The sequence below is a fragment of the Canis aureus genome, chromosome 20 (assembly GCF_053574225.1).
Source record: "Canis aureus isolate CA01 chromosome 20, VMU_Caureus_v.1.0, whole genome shotgun sequence".
NCBI lineage: Eukaryota > Metazoa > Chordata > Mammalia > Carnivora > Canidae > Canis > Canis aureus.
Genome location: NC_135630.1, coordinates 44,891,970 through 44,907,288, shown reverse-complemented (window position 1 = coordinate 44,907,288; position 15,319 = coordinate 44,891,970). Strand labels below are relative to the sequence as shown.

The following is a 15,319-nucleotide window of genomic DNA, read 5'->3' as shown; positions in this document are numbered from 1 at the left end:
AGTTTTAGTCTTCCTCTTCAATGTAAGCTCTGTGAGAGTGTGGTCCTTTCTTCTCTAGATCCTGACATGTAATATCTATTTGTTATTAACAAATACTTAACTGAATTCTTGAGATTCTTAGACATTGGTTACAGAGGTTGATTACTTTTTTGGCAGTGGGGGGTAAAATTTTGTAAGTCTGCGAGTAATTGGGGGAAAAAGTAGTTTTTTTAAAAAAAGATTTTATTTATTCATTCATGAGAGACAGAAACGGAGACATAGGCAAAGGAAGAAGCAGGCTCCCTGCAGGGAATCTGATGTGGGACTCTGTCCCAGGACCCCAGGATCATGACCTGAGCCAAAGGCAGATGCTCAACCACTGAGCCACGCAGGTGCCCCAAAAGCATATTTGTTTTAAAGATGAAATGAGATTATATATAAACAGATTAAAAGGTGCAATCTAAATGCAAAGTATTATTTATTATTTTTAAAGATTTTATTTTTGGGGATCCCTGGGTGGCTCAGCGGTTTAGTGCCTGCCTTTGGCCCAGGGCGTGATCCTGGAGTCCAGGGGATCGAGTCCTACATCGGGCTCCCTGCGTGGAGCCTGCTTCTCCCTCTGCCTGTGTCTCTGCTGCTCTTTCTCTCTGCGTCTCTCATGAATGAATAAAGTAAAATCTTTAAAAAAAAAATTAAAATGACATTTGAGGAAACCCTGTGGTGAGGAAGGTGCCAATCAGGGACGGTTTATACTGTGTATTCATTTGATTTAAAAAAATTATTTTAATATTTAAAAATGAGTCTCATTTAATATTGAGTTAATCCAATTATAAATTTGAGGTTAATATCTCTGTAATTTTTACAATATCTTTGTGATTTTTAAAATGCAATTTTACCTCATTCATAGAAAATTTGGTGTGATATGAAATTGTATTATCTACAAAAGGATTAACTACAAAAGAATTCCTGTTATAGCAAATCATTCCTTATTTAAAAAATTATTTAGTTTTTAAAAACCTGGTTGATTTATAAATTTTCAGTAAAACATTTGTTACTTAAAACAGGGTTGTGGTTATGTTATGGTTCAATTTGAAATACAAATGAAATAAAGGATTCTCAGTTCCTACATTGTGCATTAAGCAATTGCTTTTGGACTCAGTGCTTTGAATATTCTTAATAGCTCATTTTGGATTGTGATTTAACCAATTTATATCTTTGTAGATAGTATATCAAGGCTACTGGTAAATACTTAAAATTATTTTTTATGTTTTATTCTCTAATACACTTAGTAATAACTTTTTCTACCACCCCTCCCTTTTTGTGATTTCTTTTTTAGGATCATGATGCCTAAAGCTCATAAGATAAAAAAGTCTCTTACACCTCAGATTTCTTGTTTGACAAATGAATCTTATAAACAGTTGGATTTTTTGCCTGACAAACTAAGAGCAAAGCTACTTCCTTTCCAGAAAGATGGCATTGCTTTTGCCCTCAGAAGAGATGGCAGGTAAAGTGCTTTTTTCAGGATATGCTAAAAATATTTAATTCTTGTGTGGTGTGTGTGTGTGTGTGTGTGTGTGTGTGTGTATGGAAGGTTGTATTCTATTGACTTACGTATTTCATAATTGTCATTGAAAAGTATGCTCTTGAGTCTCAAAAACTTACTTTATAGGTGACGTACTGATTACAAAAAGACAATGACCAAATGTTAATTTAGTATAGCCAATAGTGGAGAAGCTATAGGCATGATGTGCTGCATAGGAGTTATACAACATTCCTAAGTGATGTTCTTCCGGGAATCATCTTGTCCTAATGGTCATGGGGGAACAGTCAAACCAGTTCAGAATGTGGGCTATATTTCTAGGACAATTGACCTGAATTCTTTAAATGATACAGTGTCATGAAAAACCAAGGGAAGTGATGTGAATGTCCTAAATTGAGAGAGACCTGAAAGTTAGGGGATATATATATATATATATATATATATACACACACACACGTATATATCATATATATCACTTTCAGATGTGAAAGTAATGCATAAATCTTGATTAGATCCTGAATAACTAAAAGAAAAGCTTTAGGGGACATATTAAGATAACTAGGAAAACATCATTTGCACTCTATTAAGAGAGTGATGTTATTGAATTAAAGTCAGTTATCATGGGTGACGTGATGTTGTAGTTGAATGTTCTTCTTGGAAAATGCATGATAAAGAATTTAGGATGAAGAATCGTGATGGCAGCCTACTTTCTATATTTTCCCAAAAGGAAAGGACCTTTCTAAGTATATAAAGGACCTGTATATGTTTAGAGAAACTTTGAATGAATCAGCCATAATGTTAACACTGAATCTGGTGAGTGGTATAAGAGTGTTCACTGTAGTATTCTTTTTGGCTTTTCCGTCAGTTTGATAATTGAAAAAAAAAAAGAAGAAAGGAATCAATCTTATTTTCATTCCTTTTTAGGTCATCTGTTTTTTCTAATTGTATCTGATCTTTTTCTGTAGATGGTTTTAAGGTTTCTTTTGGCCTTTGGAGTTCTGCAGTGTCACAGTAATTTATTCAATCTGGTTTTCCTTTTGTTTATTCTCCTTGAGATTATTGTACATTTTTAATCTGGGATTTGTGTCATGTTGATTCTGGAAAATTCTCAGCTATTATCTATTTTTAAAAATTCTTTTATTTTTAAAAATTTTATTTATTTGAGAGAGAGAGAGAGAGATAGCAGGGAGAGGGAGCATGAGCTGGGGTGGTGGGGAGTGAAGCAGAGAGGAAGAAGCAGGCTCCATGCTCAGCAAGGAGCCCAACGCAGGGCTCCACCCCAGGATCATGACCTGAGCAGAAGGCAGACATCATTCAACTGACTGAGCCACCCAGGCACTCTTATCTCTTTAAATGGTAATTCTCACTTATTCTGTTTATTTTCTTCTTCAGCAGTTGACACTGCAGGTAGACTTAAGTTTCACCTTCTCTATCCTATGCTCCCATTAATGCTCTTATATTTTCTGTGTTTATCTGTGCTCCATTATGGCTACTTTTAAAGATCTCTTTTTAAAAATAAGAGAACATAATTATTATGTTTAACTTACCTGTTAAATGTTTTAAGAATTTTTTGAAATGTATAAAGTACATGGAAAAAAGTATGAAGATTATAAGTATACAACTTGAAGAATTTTTACAGTATCACTAACACCAAGATTAAGAAATAGTACATTACCCACATCTTAGAAATGTTTCTCTTGCTCCTTCCCAATCACCACTGGCTCCTTCCTCTCCAAAGGTAACCACTTATCCTGACTTCTCAAACCACAGATTACTTTTATATATATTTGACTATATCATTGTAATCATCCATATACATATTCTTTTGTGTCTGACGTCTTTCACTCAACATCATTAGGATATTGTTCCTTATTGCATGTGGTTGTAGTTGGTTCATTCTCATATAAAATTCCACTGTATAAATATATAATAACTTTTTTTTTATTCACTCACTGTTGATGAGTATTTGAATTGTTACTAGTTTGGGGCTTTTACAATAATGATATGAGCCTTTTTATACAAATCTTTTGGTAAATCCATACATACACATATATTTCTGTCATGTGTATACCAAGAAGTAGAGTTGTTGAGTCATAAGAAATGTATATATTATAAGTAAATAACCTCCAATATTAATTTTCCAGGGCTGTCATAATGAAATTCCACAACTGGATGACTTAATCAACAGAAATTTATTGTTTCACATTTCTTGAATCTAGAAGTCCAAAATCAAGGTGTTAAAAGAGTTGATTCCTTCTTAGGGTTGCAAAGGAAGGATCTGCTTGAGGATCTCTTTCCTTGGTTTGGAGAATGCTGTCTTCTTCCAATGTCTTTTCACATCATCATCTATTCATCTCCTTTCCCTTTCTTTAAGGACACCACCAGTCATGATGGATTAAGGCCCACACTAAATGTCATTTCCTCCCTCTGGCTATTTCTAAGATTTTCTCCTTGTTCAGTTATCCAAAAGTTTTGCTGTGTATGATGTACCTCGGTTTGCATTTAAAGTTTTTCATCTGTAGGTTGATGTCATTTATTAGTTCTAGGAAGATTCTCAGTCTCTTCAAATCTCTTCAGATATTATTTTTGATTATTTATTTTTTTCAAAGCCATTTGAGATTAGGTTGCATATGTCTTAATCCTTTCACCTATATTATTTAAGAATAGTTCATATTTTAAGAACAAAAATATTCTCTAACATAGCTATAGTATAGTCATCAAATTCATGAGATTTAGTCTTTAATCTCCATGTATGTTATTATTGTCAATCCTTTATAGTATGTTTTTCTTTTAGTACTAGATCCAGTGTAGGATCACTTACTGCATTTAGTGATACCTCTTTCTTTAATGTTAAATAGTTTCTCAGACTTACATGACACTGGCGTTTTTATTCTGTCTTTTTCTCTTTTTCTCTGTCTCTACCTATCCATCTATCCATCCATTCATCCATTCTCAGGATAAACTCATGGATTCCTTTTATATCCAGTGGGTTATAATCCCTTACTGTTTTGGAACTTGTTACAAATGGAATCATACAGGGTATGTGTCTGTGTCTGATTTCTTTTGTTCATCGTGTTTTTGAGATTCACATATGTTGTTTTGATCTCTGAATATAAGACAGTTATTTTGTTCATTCACTTGCTGGTGGACATTTGGGTTGATTCCAGTTTGGGAGTCTTATGAATAAAGATGGTATTAATGTTCACGGACAAGACCTCTTATGGACATGTTTTCTATTCTACTGGTTTGTTTTTTGTTTTTGTTTTAATATTTTACCTGTTTGTGAGAGAGAAAGAGAGAGCATGCATGGGGGGTGGGGAGGGGCAGAGGGAGAGGGAGAAGCAGAGAAGCAGACTCCCTGCTGATAAAGGAGCCTGATGCTGGGCTGGATCCCAGGACCCTGAGATCATGACCTGAGCCAAAGGCAACACTTAAGCAACTGAGCCCCACAGACGTCCCTCTGTTGCTATTTTTTAGGGTAGATGTCTATTTTACTTTGTCAAAAAACTACTGAACCTTTTTTCATTTCATCAACAGGATGAGAATTCTAGATGGTGCACATCTTTGCATTTGTATTTTCAGCCTTTTTCATTTTAGCCATTCAAAATGAGTGGATCTTCAAGTGGTAGCTCACTGTTTCTTTGTGAGTTTTTTAGATTTATTTATTTTTAGACAGAGAGAGAGGGAGAGAGAGAGAGAGTGGGATGCAGAGGGAGAGGGAGAGAAACTCAAGGAGACTCCATGCTGAGGGCAGAGCCCAATGTGGGGTTTGATTTCATGACCCTGAGATAATGCGTGAGCTGGAATCAAGAATTGGAGGCTTAACTGACTAAGCCACTGAAGCGCCCTGGTAGCTCACTGTTTTTTAATTTGCATTTTTCATAAAGACTAATAATGTTGGCATCTTTCAATATATCTTAGTGTTTTACATATGTTTTAATTGTTGTCTCCTTATTACTGATTTGAAGTTCTTTTATTCTGCATAGAAGACCTTTGTCAGATTAAGTATTATAATAGTTTCTCCTAGTCTGTAGTTTGCCTTTTAATTCTTTTTATAGTATTCTTTGATGAACAGAAATTTTTAATACTCTGCTTTTTCTTCATATGGAATAAATTTTTGCCTTTTGATAAACAGAAATTTTTAATATTCATAAAATTAATTTATCAAGTTTTTATGTAGTTAATGCTTTTTATGTTGTCATGAAGAAGTCTTTTCCTACCCCAAGATCACAATGTCCCTGTGTTTTGTATTGGAAGCTTCCTAATTTTAGCTTTTATATTTTGATATATGATTCATCTCTAATTTTTATGTATGGGACAAGATAATAGTTCTAGATTTAGTTTTCTTTCATATTGATATCCAGTTATTCTGGCATCATTTCTAGAAGTCTCTTCTCTCCCAAAAATTACCTTGGCATCCTTTGGAAAAAGCACTTGGCCATATATATATATAAATCTATTTTTAGTCCCCCCCCCCCCCCCCCCGCCATGTTTGTCTTTTTTTTTTCTTTTTCTTTTGTCACCCTGTTTCCATTTTTACTTAGGTTGTAGCTTTCTTAGGCTCAAGTTTCGTTAAGGAGTCTCATTTCCACTCTATGCTTTGTACAGATCTAAGATCCTATTACCATTGCTCTGCTTGGCTGTTAATAAGGTTCCCCATTGATGGTGTGTGTTTGCAGACACCTTCATTGTGGCCTGTAGATTTATCACTCAGGTTTTGATTTTCTCTTTTGTTTCTGGCCATTGTAAATGGTTTTACTTTTCATCAGGCCAGCTCTGCATTTTATTTTATTTTTTTATTTATTTATTTTTTTTAAATTTTTATTTATTTATGATAGTCACACACAGAGAGAGAGAGAGGCAGAGACATAGGCAGAGGGAGAAGCAGGCTCCATGCACCGGGAGCCCGACGTGGGATTCGATCCCGGGTCTCCAGGATCGCGCCCTGGGCCAAAGGCAGGCGCCAAACCGCTGCGCCACCCAGGGATCCCCAGCTCTGCATTTTAAAAGATGGTATTTTATTTAAATTAGCATTTCTAGGTGTTTGCAGAGGAAAGGAACTGAGACTTTCTAAACCACCTTAACACGGGGAGCTGAAATCTTACTGTTAAGACTTTATTCATTAATGATTATAATTGCTATCATTGTAAAATATCCTTATTATAGAATTACTTAATTCTTTCCTAATATGTTCCAAATTTAATCTTGTTTAATTAATTTCCTGACAGTTTCTTTCTGACCAAATTTTCCTTGCATGTCTTTAACCATCTTTCTATTGTCACCATTTTTGAGACACTTCTTTTAGATGGGTTTTAAATTTCAGAGTTGTATTTCACTTTGTGATTTAGTTTGTATTTTCTTTAAAGTAGTATTAAGCTCCCTTTGATTCATTGACATTAAAGCTATATTTGGTCTTAATTCTGCCAGCATAGCATTTGTTATGGTTTTTATTCCTAAAAATGTTACTATATAATCACTACATGATTCATTAAATACATTACTATAGTAGCATCAAAATTTTCTTCATTTTTAGTGTATACTTTCAGTAATTTGAAAGGTTTGGAACTTGAATCCATTGATAATCTTTTAACTATAGCTTTGCATAATATAGTTGATTATCTTTTATTAGGCAATGTCTTCTTATTGCCAGTCATGTACAGTGGCATTTGATGTATTACGTCTTCTTTCCTTTCTGTTCCTCTTTCTTAGCACATCATATTAATTGGTTAAATTATTTTTCTTGATATTTACCTATACAATTTGTTTGTATGAAATACTTATATATTTTTTGCCAACTTTAAATTATCTTTGCCTTGTTCTTCTCTTTGCCTCTTGTTAGGTATGTAATTTCTGTGTAGTCATTGTCTGTAACTGTTATATTCTTTTCTGTACCCAAATTATTTAAACAGCTAAATAGTTTCATTACTTCCCTCTGGTCCATTTTGTGTTATAAAGGTGATTGCTCATTTAAGTTTATTTTATTTTTATTTTTATTTTTATTTTTTTATTTTTTATTTTTTGTTTTTTATTTTTTAATTTTTAATTTTTTAATTTTTATTTTTTAATTTTTTAATTTTTTAAAATATTTTATTTATTTATTCATGATTGACAGAGAGGGAGGGAGGGAGAGAGAGAGAGAGAGAGAGAGAGAGAGAGAGAGAGAGAGAGGCAGAGACACAGGCAGAGGGAGAAGCAGGCTCCATGCACCGGAGCCCGACCTGGGATTTTATCCCAGGTCTCCAGGATCGTGTCCTGGGCCAAAGGCAGGCACTAAACCGCTGCGCCACCCAGGGATCCCTATTTTTATTTTTTTAGATTTATTTATTTGAGAGCACACAGTGGGGAGGGGCTGAGGGAGAGTCTTAAGGAGATTTGGTGCTGAGAGCAGAGCCAGACATGGGGCTCTATCCCAGGACCCTGAGGTCATACCAGAGTGAAATCAAGAGCTGGGTACTTAACCCACTGCACCACCCAGGCACCTCTGCTTCTTTAAGTCTTAATTTGTGGCAAACTGTTGGACTGTGATTTTCATTTGCTTCATAGGTACTTTTTTTTTCCTGTGTATTTTTCCATTTGATTGCCCCTTTTTTTTTATATTTGAGAATTGATTTTTTTTTTAGTTACTATTTATTCATTGAAGAACATTTTTTTCGTGAGCCTGCTATTTGCAAAAGATCACCTGAAAGAGGGCCAGAATAATGTTCTAGACTAACATCTATTCTATGACATTATTTTTACATGTATTTATTTCTTTTCATTATATTTCCTGAGCCAAAAGAAATCAACATAGCCGAGTAGCTAATGGTGCAAATATGTCACTCCTGCCCTTATTCTGCGTCTCCCCATCGGAGATTTTTCATTGAAGGCCTTGCTTTCTCTACTTCTCCCTGTTGTAGCTAGGCTGGAGCTGGGGATATTCTGGCCACCAGTCTATTTATCCTCTTGTGGTGATGCAAAGAAAGGATTCTTGATTGCAATACAATTGTCCCCCTCACTTTGGAACTATGTCTTGCGGTTTTGTTTTGCTTCCCTGAGATTTGTAGCCAAGTATTCTCTCTAGATATACCACTTCAGTTGTTATTGTTATTGTTTTTCATATTTAATATTTTTGGTAGCCCATTCTCTTTTCTGTCTAGTTTTCAAAGATGATAAATAACCATGCATTAAAATTTTGAATTTGTACTCCATTAAGCTCCTATTGGATCCATTACTTAGTTTATTAAATGATAATTTATATATATGTATTTATGTCTCCATATATGTACCTGTGGTTTTACATGTTTAAAAATAATTGACAAACTTATTGATATATGAAATTTTCAGCATACAGTTGAACGAAGTTTGCTATATCTTGTTTGCTTATTCACATCTGATGAGATGTAAGAAGGCTGTTACTGAATGAATTATTAGGCTTATCCTTGTTACCTTTATCAATAGTTAATACTCTTTGTATAGGTGGTATTCTGAAATAAACTATTTCATTTCTTCTGAAGATTCTGGCAGAACAATTTGTTTTAATTGTCTGCGTAAAGGAAGAAAGGACTTTGTGGTATTTAAAGCTTTTGTAAAAAGTATCAGAGATGATTTTGTAGTAATTTGTATTCTTTAAAGGTATCACTTGATGACAGCCTAATTGCTTTCATTGTTTTCTTTTCACTCCTAAAATGGAATAGTTTTCTGTTGTATTACCCATTAGATATGCTGCTTTTGTAGTATTACAGTCCTTACTTGTTTGTCTGAATATAGATAGAATTTTTGCATCAGTGAACAAATATATTGAAACACCTGGTGGTTTTGCTATGAGAAAATTCTTTGTCAAACTATTTTAATATTAGGATATAAGTCACCATGCTTACCATTTCACTTTAAGATAAGGATAATTAGGTGGAAGTATGGATGAACCTTGAAGTATGGGTACAAAAAAACTGGAAGAAATAAGTTACACCATTTTACTTATTAATTTTACACAGCCTAAGTAATTGATTTATGAAACAAAATCTTGCTATTCTAAATAATATTAACTTGAGTTTTAGAATAACGTCCTTGTTTTGCCTCCTCCTCAGGTGGCGAGGGATCCTATAAGGGTGTCTAGAGAGAGACTTGGCTGTGTCAAAAGCCAATGTATATAGGTATACATTTTGCACAAGCTATAAAAAAAGCAAAATAAGTAAGTAGTACCATATCAAAATAAAAAGCTCCTGCACAGCAAAACATACAGTCAACAAAATGAAAAGACAGCCTATTGAATAGGAGAGAATATGTACAAACCATATATCCATTAAGGGTTTAATATCCAAAATATATGATAAACTTGTATAACTCAATAGCCAAAAAAACTTAAATAATCCAATTAAAAAATGAGCAAAGGACATGAATAGACATTTTTCCAAAGAAGACATATGAATAGCCAACACGTACATAAAAGGTGTTCAACATTACTAATATATCAGGGAATTGCAAATCAAAATCATAATGAGATACAAGCTCATACCTTTTACTAGAGAGACTATTATCAGGGGCAGCACCTGGTAGCTCGGTGATTGAGCATCTGCTTTTGGCTCAGGTCATGATTCCAGGATCCTGGGATCAAGTCCCGCATCAGGCTTCCCACAGGGAGTCTGCTTCTCCTCTGCCTATGTCTCTGCCTCTTTCTCTGTGTCTCTCATGAATAGATAAAAAAAATATATATATATATTTTTTTATTTTTAAGAAAAGCTCTTACTAAAAAGATAAGAGATAACAAATTCTGGCAAGGCTGTGGAGAAATGGGAACCCTTGTGCATGTTGGTGGGAATGTAAATTGGTAAAGCCATTATGGAAAACAGTATGGAGTTTCCTCAGCAAATGAAAAGTTGATGTACCTTGTGATCCAGCAGTCCCACTTCTGAGTTTATATCTATAGGAAATAATTATGCTGAGTGAAGTAAGTCAGTCGGAGAAGGACAAACATTATATGTTCTCATTCATTTGGGGAATATAAATAATAGTGAAAGGGAATATAAGGGAAGGGAGAAGAAATGTGTGGGAAATATCAGAAAGGGAGACAGAACGTAAAGACTGCTAACTCTGGGAAACGAACTAGGGGTGGTAGAAGGGGAGGAGGGCGGGGGGTGGGAGTGAATGGGTGACGGGCACTGGGGGTTATTCTGTATGTTGGTAAATTGAACACCAATAAAAAATAAATTAAAAAAAATTAAGGAAATAAAATCAGTATCTCGAAGAGATATCTGCAACCTCATGTTTATTTTAGTGTTAGTCACAGTAGTCAAGACATAGAAACCACCTAATTGTTCATTTATGGATAAATGAGTTAAAAAAAGTATGTGTATATATGTATGAATGTGTGTGTATATAAATATATATATTACAATGGAATATTATTCAGCCATGAAAAGAAGGAAATTCTATCATCATGTGACATCGTGGATGAACTTTGTCGATATTTTGCTAAATGATGTGTCAGAGAAAAACAAATGCTTTATGATCTCACTTACACATGGAATGGAGAAACACTGAAGTTATAGAAACAAAGAGCATATTAGTGGTTGCCAGGGGCTGGGGTGTGGGAAACTTTGGGACATGCTGGTTAAAGTGTACATGTTTTCAGTTGTAAGATTGAGTAAGTTATGGGACTCTAATGTATAGCATGAAGACTATAGTATATTTGATGTATACGTAATACTATATTTGACTGTGAAGTGTTTATTTGAATGTTACTAAGAGTAGATTTTAAATGTTCTCACCACACAAAAATTGGTAACTATGGTGATGGATATGTTAACTAACCTTAATGTGGTAGTCATTTTAAAATATATACATACGGGATCCCTGGGTGGCGCAGCGGTTTGGCGCCTGCCTTTGGCCCAGGGCGCGATCCTGGAGACCCGGGATCGAATCCCACATCGGGCTCCCGGTGCATGGAGCCTGCTTCTCCCTCTGCCTGTGTCTCTGCCTCTCTCTCTCTCTGTGTGACTATCATAAATAAATAAAAATTAAAAAAAAATATATATATACATACATCAAATCATCACATTGTGCACATTAAAATTACACAATGTTATAAATTGATTATATCTCAATAAAGCTGGAAGTTATAGGTATGCATTTTAATAGATGAGCTTAACTGCTACTTTTGCTTTAGGCAAACTGACTTAAAATCAGACTTTTTTATTTGGAAGTATCCTGTGGATTTGAGCAATTAATTAGTACATATATTTGGCCAATATATGTACTAATTTCTGTTGGAGATGTGTATAAAACCAAATATCAATACCACTAGTCACTCATTCACCAGAATGGCATAAAAAAATTAGAGATGTGAAACATCTGTACTTGTCTTACACTACTATTAGAAAAGAATATTGACACGTATACTTTGGAAAACCATTTGGCAAAATCTACTATAGGTGAACATAAGTATTCTGATACCTAGTAATCCTAACCCTAGGTATATAGGTACATATATATGTTTATTATAAGAATGCTCTTTTTAGCATTATCCATAATCGTTAAGACTCAATTGTCCATTAGCAGTAGAATGGGAAATAATTGTAATATATTCATACAATAGAAAACTTAAAACAATGAGAATGAACAAACTAATAGCTACTATTAACAGCAGGATGAATCTTACAGACATGGTGTTGAGTAGAAGAAGCCAGACATAAAAGAATACATACATAAACTGTATATATACATTTATATAAATATATGTAAGATACTAATTTATTTACAATCACTTATGTAAAATAAATATAACATACTAATTTATGTTTATTTATATTTATTTAGAACTCAGGAAATGGCCACCCTTAAGTAGGAGAGCATTGTGAAAGAAAGAGGGTCAGTCACAAGGGAGGCTTCTGGAGGTGTTGATAATATTCTGTTCCTTGATCTTGGTGTTGTTACATGGGTATGTTCATTCTATGAAAATTTGTCAAGTTGTAATCAAAAGATTTGTGTCATTTTTTGTATTTTTTATACCTCAATTTCAAATTTTCCCAAAATATTAAATGTAAGGGCACCTGGGTGGCTCAATCTGTTGGATATTGGATTCTTGAATTCAACTCAGATCAGGATCTCAGGGCCATGGGACTGAGCCTCCTATCAGGCTTTGTGCTCAGCAGGGAGTCTTTTGAGATTCTCTTTCTCTGTCTCTCTCTCACTTGCTCTCTCTCTCTCTAAAGTGAATAAATAAATCTTTAAAAACAATTAAATGGGGGATCCCTGGGTGGCGCAGCGGTTTGGAGCCTGCCTTTGGCCCAGGGCGCGATCCTGGAGACCCGGGATCGAATCCCACGTCGGGCTCCCGGTGCATGGAGCCTGCTTCTCCCTCTGCCTGTGTCTCTGCCTCTCTCTCTCTCTCTCTCTCTGTGACTATCATTAATAAAAAAAAAAAAAAAAAAATCTTTAAAAACAATTAAATGGGATGCCTTGGTGTTCAGCTTAAACCAGCTGAACCAGCTTCTGCCTTCGGCTCAAGTCCTGGGATTGAGCCCCATTTCAGGCTCTACACTCAGCAAGAGCGTCTCTTTCTCTGTCTCCCTCTGCTCCTTTCCCTGCTCATGCTATCTCTCAGATAAATAAGTAAAATCTTTAAAAAAATACATTAAATGTGCATTGTTTTCAAATACATACATATGTAGACATATGTACACATATGTGTGTGTACATATGTGTGCACATAAATTTTTTAAGCATTGACCACTATTGAAATATTTGTGTTTCACTACTTTAACAAAAAGACTTGACTTTTTGGCTTAGTTGGTTAAGCATCTGCATTTGGCTCAGGTCATGATCCTAGGGTCTTGGAATCCCCCATGTTGGGCTCCTTATTTAGTAGTAAGTTTGCTTTTCCCTATCACTCTCCCTCTGCCCCTCCCCACCATTTGTGCTCTCTCTCTCTCAAATAAATATATAAATAATATTTTTAAAAAATGCACTTTCTTTTTTTGGACTTAAATGTTCATAGTAGCTTGATTAATAATAGGCAAAAACTGGAAGAATTCAATGTCCATTAACTGTTGAATGGATAAACAAATTACAACACACTACATTCAATAAAAGACAGTGAACTATTGATACATGTATCAACATGGATAAATTTAAAAATAATTATACTGAGTGAGTGAAGTCAGTTTCCCCCTCCCAAAAAGAGTATGTACTGTATGATTCTATTTGTATAAAACTCTGGGAAATACAAATAAATCTTTAGACACAATCAGATAAGTTATTGATTGTAGTTTCATTCATTTTTGTAAGTGCTCTGTGAGTGCTTTAAGAGAATATGTATCCTTGTTCAATATATATATTTTTTGTCTTAAATTTGTTAATTTTGTTGTTTTCTACCCTTTTGAATTTTATGCTCTCATAATCCACCAGTTCCAGAGAGATTTGTTAAAATGCCCTTCTTTGTTTATCAGTTTAACTCTTTCTTGTAATTCTGATTTTTGCTTTACATATTTTGAGGTTATGTTATTAATTGCAAACAAGTTTATAATTGCTTCATCTTCCTTTTTTTTTTTTTTTTTAAAGATTTTATTTATTCATTCATGAGAGACACTGAGAGAGGCAGAGACACAGGCAGAGGGAGAAGCAGGCATCATACAGAGAGCCTGACGTGGGACTCGATCCAGGGTCCCCAGGATCACGCCCTGGGCTGCAGGCGGCGCCAAACCGCTGCGCCACCGGGGCTGCCCTGCTTCATCTTCCTAGAGAATTTTTCCATGTTCCTTTTTATGATTCTTAGTAATGTTTTCTGACCTGAAGTCTAATTTGCTTAATATTAATATAGTAACACCAGCTTTATTTCTGTTAGTATTTTCCAGCTATTCCTTTTCTTATTCTTTTACCTTCAACTTCTTTATATTTTTATGTCGATTCTTAATAATATTTGTTAATAATTCTTAACAAATTTTTTTTAATAACACAGGCATATGGTTTCTTTATATGTAACCTGACCTTATTAATACTGTTTTCTTATACTATTTATTAGTCAATTATGACATGGAATAGAATTGTACTCAGATGGCACAATTTAAGAGATTTCCACGAGGTATGAGAAGTTATGAGAGCCAAAACTTAGTTTGAAACCAGCAATAAATAGTATTAGCCAGTCATGACTGTTTCTGGCTCTGAAAGGACAAGGAAGGCACTTAGTGTTATGAGAGCCCAGTGAGTACTGGATGGAGCTCAGGAGGAGGGACCACAAGCAGCACCTGTGGTTCTTGGGGGACTCAGGGACTCCCAAACCTCCTTCTTCCCATTCCATAATCACTTCCCACTACCTGATCTCCAGGTGGTACATTCATTGATCAAACTGTTTGAAGCCACTTGACAAGGGAGTAATCTATAGGAAGAAGCAAATGGAAAATAATCAGTGAAATTACTTGGACTTTGGAAAACTTCCAGAGAATTCATGTAGAATATGACGTTTTGCCCTCTAATCACCTTTTGCCTTTGAAGTTCCATCTTGGGTGATTATCATATTGCATGTACCTATCCATCCACCCATTTCTCTCTTCTCTCTCTCTTGTTTTTGTGGAAGCATAGTTGACCCTTGTTACATTAGTTTCAGGGGTACAGCATTGTGATTTGACAACTCTATATGTCATGCTATTCTTTCCACAAGTCTAGCTATCATCTGTCACCATATAACACCATTAAAATACTATTGATTAAATTCCCTGTGCTGTACCTTCCATTGCCATGAGCTATTCAGTCTATTACTGGCAGCCTTTATCTCCCATTCCCCTTCACCCATTTTACCCATTTCCCACTCTCTTCCCCTCTGGCAAATAT

At 34.8% G+C, this 15,319-nt stretch overlaps 1 protein-coding gene across 4 annotated transcripts in view; it reads left to right on the top strand.

Annotated features, from left to right (window-relative positions):
• ZRANB3 (zinc finger RANBP2-type containing 3) overlaps positions 1-15,319 on the top strand; it is a 300,848-nt gene that overhangs the window by 26,731 nt on the left and 258,798 nt on the right. For all 4 annotated transcript variants that reach the window (XM_077861515.1, XM_077861516.1, XM_077861514.1 and 1 more), the window contains exon 2: positions 1,316-1,483. In XM_077861515.1, coding sequence (XP_077717641.1) covers positions 1,320-1,483 — 164 coding nt within the window. In that variant the 5' untranslated portion in view covers positions 1,316-1,319. The remainder of the gene's footprint in view (positions 1-1,315; positions 1,484-15,319) is intronic.